The sequence below is a fragment of the Ruditapes philippinarum genome, unplaced genomic scaffold (assembly GCF_026571515.1).
Source record: "Ruditapes philippinarum isolate M1 unplaced genomic scaffold, ASM2657151v2 ctg669_1_1_1_1, whole genome shotgun sequence".
Classification (NCBI taxonomy): Eukaryota; Metazoa; Mollusca; class Bivalvia; order Venerida; family Veneridae; genus Ruditapes; species Ruditapes philippinarum.
Genome location: NW_026859351.1, coordinates 331726 through 346002, shown reverse-complemented (window position 1 = coordinate 346002; position 14277 = coordinate 331726). Strand labels below are relative to the sequence as shown.

Genomic DNA, 14277 nt, shown 5'->3' with positions numbered 1-14277 from the left:
AAATATAATATAGCTTGCCATTGATTCGCTGCTTTTACGATACGCGTATATTTTGCTATAATTGTGAAATGTATGTTTTATATTTAACAATGGATTCAGAGTATGCGAGATGCCAAACATGTTATGAGAGAATCAATGAATGTGTAATAATTTGTCAAACAGGTAGCAACATTAAACTGGAATTTAAATCACTGTTAATTTTTAATGTCCTAAAGCAAAAGGTAGTTCAGCTCTATAAGAAATTGTTTTAAAAATTGTAACAGAAGCAGCGGCTGGAGACTTAAACATTAAATCTTGTTCAAGGGAGACGATCTATTGTTGTATGTTAAATGGAAAAAAATGAAAAACAACATTTTTTTAAATATTTGATAGGCTTACAAAATGGATTAGCTGAAGATTTAATACTTTGACTCCCAACCTTAACAATTTCTCATTGTCTATAATCAAGTCTTATCTATTTTGTGTTTAGAAATGAATTATGTTACACTGAACTTGTTTTTGAACATAGTGATATATTGAGGTTTAATTTGTGTATTTCAGAGAAAACAGGTGGAAGAAAAGAGGTATCTCCATGACAGCGAGTAAATATCCAATAGGAATGCGTGTTACATTTATTTACCAGGTTTGCCTCTTCCAATGAAAACGTCTGATAGTAATATTACGTTACCTTAAATGATCACATTTTTTATCCGCGCTTTAATTTTCAACTTTATACATTATATTAATTTGAACAAATGACAAGCCCCATTAACACAGAACTGAGGTAATTAAAAGAGCGAGTCTAGATGCTAATAAATACTCCACATTCATGACATTTCAAAGCAAAATATTTGTCATTTTGACCTATGCTGCATTGGTGCAGTTAATTTACCAAGATTTGAATTTTGCAAGTTTTATTCAAATTTTAAGGGGTTTCATTATTAAAATACAAATATTACAGAACCTGTGTTAACTGCATGGATGTGCAGACTGCTCGGGGTCTATACTGTTGGCACAGGCTTAGCACTTCCGGTGCCAGCATGGTAATGATCGAGGGTCCAAAATGCCTAAAAAAGACCCATAGAAAATGAAAAATCATACATAGATTAACTTGAATACATTAAAACGGGATTAATATAAGATAATTATGGTGGCATATTTCTGCCACCAGATAACCTGATAACTAACTAGTTAATTAAGAGGTTAACTTGTTACATAACTAGTTAACCTGATAACTTACTAGTTAATTAAGAAGTTAACTAGTTACGTAACTAGTTAACCTGAAAACTAACTAGTTAATTAAGAGGTTAACTAGTAACGTAACTAGTTAACCTGATAACTAACTAGTTAATTAAGAGATTAACTAGTTACGTAACTAGTTAACCTGATAACTAACTAGTTTATTAAGATGTTAACTAGTTACGTAACTAGTTAACCTCTTAATTAGTAGTTAGTTATCAGGTTATCTGGTGGCAGAAATATGCACGCCTCCATAGATAATACTCGCAGTCAAATTTAACATCGATATTTATCTTGATTATTAGAACAATTTGACTCAGCGCAATAAAATCAAGTATTCCGAAAAAATCAGTGTAAGCGAATGATCGCATGACCTTCATTAAATGGTATAAATTCTCGAAAAAAGGTATTTCCAGGCCCATGTAAACCCCGGCCTGTTCATTTCCTTTAATATCATTGAATTTCACATTATAGGGTGCTGCGTTAGTCAATATTTATACTGACGGATCAGTGTTGTTAACACACGGCGGTGTTGAAATGGGACAAGGCTTAAATACGAAACTTATTCAGGTATGTCTTTTACATTTTTGCAATATAAATTCAGTTCATTAAAATGCCGTAGTCGTAGCTATGTGTTTAACATTTTGTCACGGTTCAGAACTGTTCACTATTTAGGGGAGATGATGTGTGACATGTAGAATGTCATATAATGAACCTAATTGGTGTAATCTTTTTATTGTGATAAATTTAATGCAATGTTAATTGCACATGGTCAACTGAAATGCGTCCATGTTTATGTTTATAGGTTGCTTCGAGTGTACTTGGAATTCCGATGAAAAAGATTCACACAATAGAAAGCAATACGGCAATAATTCCGAATCCTATACAAACAGGGGCAAGCTTGGGAATGGACTTGTTTGGACCTGCAGTCCATGTAAATATTACTTAATAAACATTATTTTTTATAAAACTAATAATAGGAATAATAATGATGAAACTAAAAATTGATAATTTTGATAATGAAAAATATGACGATGTTGATGATGATGATCTTTGTGATGATTTTGGGGATGATACAGATGATGATGATGATGAAACTTATAATTTATCATTTTGATGATGAAAATTTGATAAAGATGGAATTTGATGATGATGATGATGATGATGGTGATGGTGAACAAACAATAAATTGTAAATAAACATTGTGATCAGTAATGACATCAGCATAGAAAATGTTAGTTCTCAATTTTATAAAATACTTTAACAATGAAACTTCTGTTGAAAATAGATATTGTAAGTGTTATGAAGAAGTTAATAAAATACTATCATAACCATAATTATTTGGGAAAAAAACACGAGAAAACCATGATGACATGCTGCATTTTGAATTTTCAAACTACACTTTAAATCAATTAATTACAGAATGCCTGTGAGATTCTCAACAAAAGACTATCACCACTGAAAAATGAGATGCCAGGGTGTTCATGGGAGGAGCTTGTAAGTTATGACCTTTTTTTATCTTTTAGATTACATGTACATTCTTTTTTAAATTAGTTGCGCTGAAAAGAGCATTATTCAATTAAAATAAATAATTTCCTGTATTTTAGAAATGTTTTTACCTCTTGACTAACTAATCTATAGTATTTGTACTGCAACATAACTTCCAGAATTGTTTCATCATGTTTGTATGGAAACGAGAAAGTATTATATTAGTCCTGATAGGACAGTAAAACAAATCCAATGAATGATATATAATTTTCTTTTTACTACATGTATAATAAAACAAAATTGTGCAATGTCTTTCTTATAGATGAATTGTACTTTATTTTACTTTCAGATATCTGCCGCATATTTTAAACGAATACAGCTGTCAGCCACGGGATTCAATAGGTTAATAAATAATTACATTGAAATAAGCATTAAATGACTTATTCCTGGATTGGTTCATACCAATTTACTTTTTTCACTCCTATAGCATATATTGCAAAATCGATACTACCAGCATAGAGTCAGTCCAGTCTATCGACATCAGAGCTGTTTGGTGTTTGAAGCCCTACGAACTGAAACATTTATATTATCACAATTATATCTCTATAATTGACAATGGCCTGTCTCAAAGAGAAAAAATTAGATTAAGCCATATAGAAAACTCACCAGTTTCAGGGCCACAAACAACTGTAACCATCAGTCCGAACGTCTTCGGCTATTATCTATGATAATAGTGTCCTTATTCGGAGACTGATGGAAAGGGCCGAAAAGTTACGATTGCTGTAACAATATTCAAATTTGTATAAATCAGGATGCATAAGCAAGCAGGTTAAAAAAGGGGTAGATAACTAGATGTCGTTTAAAAATGAGACTGATCAGTAATAATTATTCAAAAATGAGCAACATGTTCACGCTCAAACAACTGATATACAGTAAAAAGAATTGCTATGGTCTGAAAAGAAACACAATTTTTTGTAAAGAAAACACAAAACAAAATATTAATAAAATGAATAGAAAATAGTTATTATTTTTTCTGTTTATCTATTTTGTTCCATAAGACCTGTAAAGAATGAGCAATTAGATCCAAAAAAGAAAGGCGGTGAGTTGGTAGAATATCTCACATATGGAGTGGCCTGTTCTGAAGTGGAGATAGATGTTCTGACCGGAGAAACTCAAGTATGTATGAAGAAGTTATTTAAAATCTGAAGAAAAAAAACTGTGAGCATTAATAACAACAAAAGTACTTGAAAATTACAGACTGGGTTTGATTGAGTCTGTACATATGGGACAATGAAAAAGTGCAACATCTCTTATGCTCCCTAGCACCGGCTTGAACGGAACTCAATTTTCAACACTTTAAAAAGTGCTGAAACAAATGATCCCGAAGAACCAGAAAAATATAACAACATTTAAATGAAGTACGGGAATTTTTACATTTGCCACACAGCTTTTGTGAAGTATAAAAATCCGGAAAATCTGTGATCCCTTGGTAGCATTTAAACATTTGTTGCTTAATAGATCTTTTACTTTATAATTATCTTTTTAAAAATCTAAGAAGCAGATTTGTTGGTGTCAAAAAAGGTCAATTCACTTTTTTTTCCAATTTAATTCAGTATTTTGTTGTACTGTACATAATGTTTAGCAAATCAAATCTATGATACATACATCATTTTCTTCATATAATGTTTAGCATAAAAAGATATATAAAAGGTATCTTGATGAAGCACTAGCTTTGGCTTAAGTTGAATTGTAATTTTCTTGATCTTGTTGACATAAATTAAGATGTTTTTTATCAGTTGTATTGTATACAATTCAGTTCAATACAATATATTTATTGCATAAAACATGTAACATATTTATAGCAAACTATATGAAAAACATTGAAAATGTATGGGTTTTCCTTATTTTCATACAATAGTTATTGTCAAAGGTTTTCTGAAGAGCTGATAACATTGAAAAATGTTTGTTAGTTTCTCAGTAGATTAGCATAATATATAAATTTACATAGATTCTGAATAAGTTTCCGGTTAATTACTGTACATATTAAGCAATTGTAAATACTTTTTGTAATAAATGAATTTATTTGTCACAAATAAGATTACAAGTTTTGTTGTTTGTAATGTTAGGTATTGCAGGCAGACCTTTATATGGACATCGGGAAAAGTTTGAATCCTGCGCTCGACGTTGGACAAATTGAAGGCGCATTCGTGCAAGTAAGGCGCTATGTTTTATTATGTTTTTATACAGATTTTAATAAAGTGAATACGACAATGTGGCAAAAACATTTGGCCCATCCCTTTTGTATATTGTGTAAATGTTGATGTGAAAAATGATGTACATGTATATTTATATATGAAATAAAATATGTTTAAACTTATAAAGTTTATATGAACTAAACAAGGTACTGTGATATGTGAGAAGTGTTCGTTGTCAGATGCATTTGGATAAATTATAAAAAAGATACAAGTGGTTGAGTATGCAACGATGGACACCATATCATAACTGTGAAAATTTTGTCTTTTTAATTTTTAGCTCGACTATTCGATAAGAATAAGTAGAGCTATTGCAGTCACCCGAGCGTCGGCGTCCGCGTCGGCGTCGGCGTAACCACTTATGTTAAAGTTTTTGTAATAGTTCAAATATTTTCAAAGTCCATAGACATATGGCTTTGAAACTTTGCACACTTGTTCACCATCATGACCCAAACCTGTAGACAGGAGGAGGTAACTCTATCAAGCATTTTGACAGAATTATGCCCCTTTTTCGACTTAGAATTTACGTTAAAGTTTTTGTAATAGTTCAAATATTTTCAAAGTCCATTGACATATGGCTTTGAAACTTTGCACACTTGTTCAACATCATGACCCCAACCTGTAAACAGGAGGAGGTAACTCTATCAAGCATTTTGACAGAATTATGCCCCTTTTTCGACTTAGAATTTACATTAAAGTTTTTGTAATAGTTCAAATATTTTCAAAGTCCATTGACATATGGCTTTGAAACTTTGCACACTTGTTCAACATCATGACCCCAACCTGGAAACAGGTGGAGGTAACTCTATCAAGCATTTTGACAGAATTATGCCCCTTTCGACTTAGAATTTACGTTAAAGTTTTTGTAATAGTTCAAATATTTTCAAAGTCTTTTGACATATGGCTTTGAAACTTTGCACACTTGTTCACCATCATGACCCCAACCTGTAAACAGGAGGAGGTAACTCTATCAAGCATTTTTTTTACTATCAAGCACTAAGAATAGTCGAGCGTTGCTGTCCTGCCGACAGCTCTTGTTAATCAGTGAAAACACGTACTTTCATTTTAGAAGATGGTATATTTGTTTGTTTGTTTGACTGGATTTTACGCCACACCAACACAGTACAGGTCATTATGGCGTCGTTCCAGCTTTACTGGTGGAGGAAGACCTCAGGTGCCCTTATTCGCACTGTTTCAGGCACTAACGGGCACCTGAGTAGAACCACCGACGTTCCGTCATCTAAAGATAGTATATGATACTACTTGAAACCCCAGAATGAAATACCGTTTTTCAGATAGACAGAGACTGCTAGTGTTATCATGATATTATATATTTTTCTTACCCCCTTTTTAGAGATATTTTAAAGACTTAGTTTCGGCAAAATCTTGTGCAAACGTCTATGTTTTACTGTATGTATCGGTTATATATGTAAAATTGCACAGGGTCTTGGCATGGTGACGTCAGAGAGTATGGAGATAGACAAGAACGGACGGACGAACAATTGCGATGCGATCAGTTATAAGATTCCAAACATCACAAGCATACCGCGTAAAATGACAGTTAACATACTGACCAATCATAATGTCAGTACCTGCTTTAATTCCTCGAAGGTACTTTTTTAACAAGACTTCAAATTGCCGAGCATTTAATGTTGCTGGGTTGCTGGCATCAAATCACTTGCCTTTTTCTGTTCTATTGATGTGAGTGGCTTTGGTTGTTTTACTGGAAGAACCTATCCAGTACTACGATGCCTGCTCATGCATTGAAACACCAAATATATGTTTTAAATACAATATACGTCCACATATTTTTACTTGTTATATATTTAGAATTTCAAATAAACCATGTAACGCAATTCTGTATGGTTTTATATCATAGATGAAGATTTATCAATATTACCGTATTCAACATTTCATGTAAATAAAGGGATGTAATTAGAAATTTATTTTCGATAAAGTCTAAGCCAGTTGTTTTTTTTTTTTTTTTCAATAAAAAATGAATGCATTAATTTTAACGTTTAATCATAATGTATATAAGATTTTCTTTACATATTTAGCATATTCTTGGGTTTGAAGAATAATTATATGTACATATATAAAACTTCACTTAACGGTACTGTATGCTACATCCTTAATTACAACATACAGGGTCTTTAATATGAAGAAAAAAAGAACAAACAAAAAACACAATTAAGATTTTCTGTATGATCATTTATTTTGATTATAATTTATTTCTAGGCTGTCGGAGAGCCACCTCTTCTTTTGTCACTTTCTGTAATTGCCGCAATCAAAGAGGCCGTACTCGCAGCTAGGACACAGATCGGACAGAATGGATACTTCAGACTAGATTCCCCAGCAACCGTGAAAAGAATTCAAGAAGCATGTGGAAAGCAAATTTAATTTTTGAATGATTTATTGAATATTGATATTCATATTGATTTAGTGTTTGTGATTGAATGTTACGTTAAATATATTAAATATGAATTGCTTGCCCACAGAATATAACTGCCCGCGTATTATATAGTTATTTCATGTGTAATAGGATGGGTTGTTTACGGTAATCTAAGTTAACAGTTAATCTATAAGTTATGAGTAACTATCTTTCTTACTTGCATGATATATACAATATTATTCTCAACCAATCAAATTGTTGCAGTGAATACTGAATGACTTTGGCAATGTTAGCTAGGTTAGGTACTGTACCTACTCTGGTCAGTACTACAAGGCTTAGCCTTGAAACATTAAACTTGACTTAGTCCTAAATACAAGCTTTTACGTTTATTGTAATCGTCCTCTTATAAAATATATCATAAACATAATCTTAATTAAATTTTTAAATAAGTAATATAAAACTATATATAATTTAATTAGTATACTTATTAAATTTGTTAGGGCTTTTCATGTAATAAAAGTATTGATTGAAATTGTATTTACTAGTTGTTGTTGTTTAGTCCATCATTGCTCCGCGCCCACAGGCGCGGATCTATTTGTGTTTACTATTTTTTTTGTCCTATTTTTTTTATGTCCATGGGCCCGGATTTGATCAATTAATCCCTTCGATTTACAGCTAAAAATAAATCCGCATTCAAGAACTCCTTTCGATTTCTATATTGGTTTCCCCTTCGGTGATTCGCAGCATGTCATATTAATGAATGAGAACCGGAAAGCAGTTCTGCTGTACATGAATTCGAAAGCTATAAATAGCTATAAATGTTCTGATTTTTGACACTTATGTTTTAAATTTGTTATTTCCCTTTTTTAGTAGTACATGAAATTGTAATTTGTTACATTTTGAATTACATTTACACATCAAGTATACTATTAGTGATTGAATTTGTCAATATAATGAAGATTTTAGGCATAAGACTTTAATAATTTTGCTTTTGATAATTATTCTTAATTTATATTTATGAAATTAAATGTTTAATAATAACATGTTGACATATTGGTTGTTTTGAAATAATTAAACTTTAGTATTGTTTGATTTTATTAACCTGTCAATTACATACTGATTATATGGTCAATGCACAGAATATATTAATATTCGATAAATGTTGGTAAATTCCGTGATATGTACGCAGTAAGATGTGATTAAACTTATCTAGTTTCGATGAATAAGTTACACTGACCGTTATAGCGCAATAGGGTACGGGTATATTTTATCTGAATGTCCAACGTGTTGTAAGATCGAGACAGAGTATGTCCAGGTTTTTTTCTTATTCATAACTTTGTCAACATTTTTGAATTTATGGTTGTTCCGTTTTTTAATATGTTTTGCTCTTTTTTTGTAAAATACTATACTTTTGTATATACCATTGTTATATTATAACTGTTTGTTATAAATAGAATTAATTTCTGAAATTCGTTCGGATTAAAATCAATAAATGCAATTTCAGTACCGTAAAATACAAGACAAAATGTGACAATTCAGTGTTTCTTAGGTGTTTCATATTCGTGTAGACAATTTTGCAGGCGCTTGACCATTTAATAAAAAAATTCTTAAAAATAAAGAAAGAATCACTCAAAAGAATGTCGAAAGAAGGGATCGAACCTCGGACCACTCATGCATTAGGTAATCACTTAACCGACTGCGCTATTACGGATGTTATGAGAACCTTTTTAAAGCTAGTGGGAGTTATCCAAACGTTATTTATATGCTCCATATTAATTCTCGTAAATTAAACGGACACAACCGAAGTGGGATCGAATATTTAAATGAGTGCTATAATGTATTCATAATTGACAAGTCAATAAATTCAGACTATATATAAGGTTACATTTCATTGGCGTCATTGGTAATGCATCCCACACGTACTCGACAGCGAAAGCTGCATTTTGTTGTCACACGAGCGGATGGACCATCATTAAGCATATATTTAGGCTATAGATAGATAGCATCATTGCAAACAGAAACTTTGATCTGCAGTTTAAACATGAAGTGTAATGTTTTTTTTATGAATGGTTTTAAAGCAATTCAGCAAAAAAGTATATCGATCTCCCAATAAATCAATTATCAATAGTTTTTTTATATATTACCAATGTCAAATAGCTTTTATATTTTTGACTCGCACGAACATGATCGTTAGTGAATTTCCTCACACCTGCCTAAAATTCAGGTAACAGTCTTCTATTATATTGATGAATACTGTATCACCATGTAACGCGTGCATAACAAACAAAAACAATCCTGAATTTGGTCTTTTTGAAATCCATCCCATTTTTTTCATTCCAGAGTGTGTCCTACTTTCAGTATTGAAAGAAACCATTTTTTTTAATTTGACATGAAAAAATGCATGTAATATTACTATATTATAATATTAGTCCCTTTTGTTACTATTTGTATATTTGTTACAATTATAATTTATAAAAAACAAAATTCTTATTTTTACACTAATCTAAAAAAAAAATTGATGTAAAACACATTTTCTGTTTTGTATCAACATAATTTTTTTTAAAGAGCTAGGCATATAAATATGACACCCTATCACTACAGATGAATTTGTTAAATGTTCATTTGCCTTCTTTGTTTATTAAGACGTTGTATATACATGAATGTCATATGATTTATTATATGCCCGAAAGAATTTCGGGCATATTATGTTATACCCCCTGGCGTCCGTCCGTCCGTCCGTCCGTCTGTCTATCCGTCCGTCCGTCTGTCCGTCCGTCCGTTAGCAATTTGGTTTCCGGAGCATAACTTAAGTTCCATTTGGCCCACAACATTCAAACTTCATAGGATGATTGTCCATATTGAGTAGAAGACCCCTATTGATTTTGGGGTCACGCGGTCAAAGGTCAAGGTCACTGTGACCTTTAAACTGAAAACAGTTTCCGGAGCATAACTTAAGTTCCATTTGGCCGACAGTGTTCAAACTTCATAGGATGATTGTCCATTTTGGGTAGAAGACCCCTATTGATTTTGGGGTCACAAGGTCAAAGGTCAAGGTCACTATGACCTTAAAACTGAAAACCGTTTCCGGAACGTAACTTAAGTTCCATTTGGCTGACAGTGTTCAAACTTCATAGGATGATTGTCCATATTGGGTAGGAGACCCCTATTGATTTTGGGGTCACAAGGTCAAAGGTCAAGGTCACTATTACTTTAAAACTGAAAACAGTTTCCAGAGCATAACTTAAGGTCTATTTGGCCCACAATATTCAAACTTCAGAGGATGATTGTCCATATTGGGTAGAACACCCCTATTGATTTTGGGGTCACAATGTCAAAGGTCAAGGTCACTATTACTTTAAAACTGAAAAAAAGTTTCCAGAACATAACTTACTTTCTATTTGGCCCATAGTGTTGAAACTTCATAGGATGATTGTCCATATTTGGTAGAAGACCCCCCTATTGATTTTGGGGTCACACGGTCAAAGTTCAAGGTAGCTATTACCTCAAAACTAAAAACAGTTTCCAGAGCATAACTGAAGTTCCATTTGGCCCACAATATTCAAACTTTATAGGAGGATTGCTATTTGAAGGAGGAAATGCTTTATTTAATTTATGTAATGTCTTACAAATGCTTCATCCTTAGTAAAGAAAAAAAACACTTTCGGGCATATAATGCTCCGCCTAGCGGTGCTCTTGTTTGTATTTTGTTTTCTTCCAAACTTTGGGGACCAAAGTATTCAAAGTAGGGGAAGTTGTTATGCCCCATATTTGCATGTAAATTCTTTTCAGGGAATTTTCAAGTATTTGTTTTTACAAATATTACACTACAAATATTGTTTATCGAATTCTTTGAAAGAACAATGTTTTTTTTTCATGACTTTTTTTTCTTCCAAACTTTTCATATAAGAAACTTCATATAAAAAACACATACTTGGGATTAAAATATTGGTGTTATAACAGATTGCCATTGAAATAAAGCTTCAAAATACTCTAGATGTCAAAACCTACTTACTTACAACTACATATCCTGGAAGTCTATTATTAAATTTTTCATTGTTTGTTTACTAATCAGCTGTTAATCAGACCTCAAGATAAAACCATTTAATTAATTTTTCACAGTTTCAAACAGAAAACTGATTAAGTAATTTCCTAGAGTAGGTTCTCTATAGCTAGAAAATCTTCGGCATTACAACATCTGTAATGAGCACATTTTTTGCGCGAAGCTTCTGAATTGCTGCATTGCAGCAACATTTGTACTTGTCTTTTTATAGTGACACTTATATAAATCTACTGAGCTCTGAGAATTTATTCCAGTTATAATTTGTGATCGTTTGGTCCCCGCGTAAGCATTGATTCTCATTAGAACCTGACAATTATTACACATGATATAATATAATCTACATGCATGTGTATGTTGAAAAGTTAATTGATTTCAAATCAATTTACTACATGCGTAGGACATATATTTTCTGTAGCGTTTGATGATTATTATAATCAAATTGACAAATGAACGCAAGTTTAGAAGGATCAAAGAAACAAATGTTAGTTTCGTATTTCAGGTGAGGATCACGCTTCATTAATTCTTTGTGTGAAGCCATTTTCAACATCAATCTCTGCTATTTTTTCAGCTAGACTTTAAAGAAAAACTTTGTTGTGTGTATAATTCTAAATGTATTACTCTTTTGAACAGGCATATTTTTAAAAAGAAACACATCCTCAACTCCATTTTATTACAGATGATACTGAATTATGTGGAAATAAATTTTTTTTCATTTTAAATCAAGTGCGTATATGAACTTTTTTATGCTTTCAAAAAGATAAGTTGTCGTTTTCCGGTAAAAAAAACCTCTGTATAATATGAATGTGTTGCTAATTTATCACAATGCTAGATATTTAACAGTTTATTAAGTATTAAAATTCCCCCCGCCATCAACAAAATGCCGCTTTGTTATGGATAACTACACAGTAGCCTCCTTAGTTGAAAAGAAGAGAAAACATACTGTTATCCCATAGGAACTCGAGAAAACGGGACCGCAGATTGCGGCGTATAATTTTCGATCTTGTAACGGTTTTTTTAAAAACGTTTTGCTACATCTAAATATCTTTTAAGTATTATCGAATGTATGGACTCAAAAAATATATTATCAATTAAACCCAATCTGTCTCTTTTTAAAACTGGTCATATTTTACGGTATTTATAAAAAAAACATACTTCATATATCGTAAATTTGACTGATTTTTAAAATTAAAGGCAGATTATATTTAATTGAGTTAGATAATTTAAAAGACCACCCGCTGGCAAAACCATGAAAAGATATTTCAAAGGGTCGGACTAACAAATGTAAACCGGTAGGATTCGGATTTTGCGCCGCAATATTGCGGTCCTGTTCCAAGTTCCTATGTGTTATCCAACATAATTTGTAAATTTGGATTCAAGAGCCATCAAAAAATAAATTTTTCATTTAAGTCATTTATTATATGTGAAATAGATTACTTAATACATGTCTTGTCACTGAAAAAAAACGAAAAGTTTTTGGTTTTTTTAGACGCTGGTAAATATTTTAAACTTTTGAAACGTTTTTATTTTTAAAATATGGGGACTTAAATTAACACACACACCCGCATAAAAGGTTCGGGGCCAAGTGGATGCGGGGTCGGTGTCCAGTTAATCCGGGTAAAAACTGACATTTATATCTGCATCAAGCTGTCTAACTCGCAAAATGTTCATAGTTGTGATTGTGGTTGCAAATGAAACATGATAATCCTTTACATGAAAACTGTAAATTTTACTTCTGTGCACATTTAATAACTGTAAACAAAAATGTTGATGTTTTTAGATCCGTTTTGTGTGGGAGATTAGCTTCAACACCCCCATCTCCAAACAGGTGACATGATTAGAGTTTTTAGATTTCAGAATTCATATCATTGATATCTTATACATTATAGAATGGACAAAGAAGACAGATTTAGATAAAAAAAATCTGAAAGAGATAACACTATGTTACTTTTTGTTTTAACGGTCCCTGATTATTGACAAAAAGTTAGAAATTTACTTTGACAGTATACTTATGTATTGATAAATCCCTACTTTGAGGTCATGTAGGGATCTTGGCTTAAAACGACAACACAAATAAAACAAAATGTTTGACAGAATTTCATACAATTTATATATCATTTGAATCCAAAAGTACGAGTTAAATGAGGGCGAATCAGACTGCATTAATTAACTGGTTTAGAAATGAGATAATTGAATATCATGAAAATATAATAATATTATATTCCTAATGTAACTAATATTTTTTCAGTTATAATACTATGCATGCTGTAAGTTTAATACTAATATACCTTTAAAAATATCAGAACAAAGGTAAGTAACTCAATAAAGACTACTATGTTGGATTACACTGAAATCCGACGTCCTAACGACGTTATTCCAACACGTTGATACGACATCGCAAATACAACGTTGTTTCAACGTTGTATTTAGGATTTTGACGTCGTGACATAAATCCAACTTTGATCCAACGCAACGTTGAAACAACGTCAGGTGTTTATTGGGAAAGGTTTTTTATATTAAAATTGCGTTTGCGCTCTTGTTGATATAACAAATTCTTTAAAACCAAACAGATTTTTTCTATGGCCTACGCTTTTACAGTAAAAAATTGGGAAAGGGCAATGTAGCGTGTACGTTTTGATACATTCTATAAAGTACATGCCAGCCTGGGCTCCAGTCTGTCTATTTTTATGCTTCTGTTCGGCAATCGACATTATCAAAACACGATTGAGTATGTAATATCTACGGTGGCACAAAGGTGTTTTTATTTATCTCGTGGCCACGAGATACTATGTCGTGGCCACGAGTTACTAAGTCGTGGCCATGAGATAGCTAACTCGTGGCCACGAGATACTATGTCGTGGCCACGAGTT

General features: G+C 32.0%; 1 protein-coding gene across 1 annotated transcript in view; it reads left to right on the top strand.

Annotated features, from left to right (window-relative positions):
- LOC132756187 (xanthine dehydrogenase-like) overlaps window positions 1-7887 on the top strand; it is a 31903-nt gene extending 24016 nt beyond the window's left edge. Inside the window, exons 21-29 of the mRNA XM_060747193.1 lie at window positions 541-622; window positions 1693-1788; window positions 2024-2152; window positions 2641-2715; window positions 3056-3108; window positions 3765-3882; window positions 4833-4919; window positions 6402-6569; window positions 7197-7887. Of these exons, the coding sequence (XP_060603176.1) occupies window positions 541-622; window positions 1693-1788; window positions 2024-2152; window positions 2641-2715; window positions 3056-3108; window positions 3765-3882; window positions 4833-4919; window positions 6402-6569; window positions 7197-7358 (970 nt within the window). The 3' untranslated portion in view covers window positions 7359-7887. The remainder of the gene's footprint in view (window positions 1-540; window positions 623-1692; window positions 1789-2023; window positions 2153-2640; window positions 2716-3055; window positions 3109-3764; window positions 3883-4832; window positions 4920-6401; window positions 6570-7196) is intronic.
- Window positions 7888-14277: the final 6390 nt, after the last annotated feature.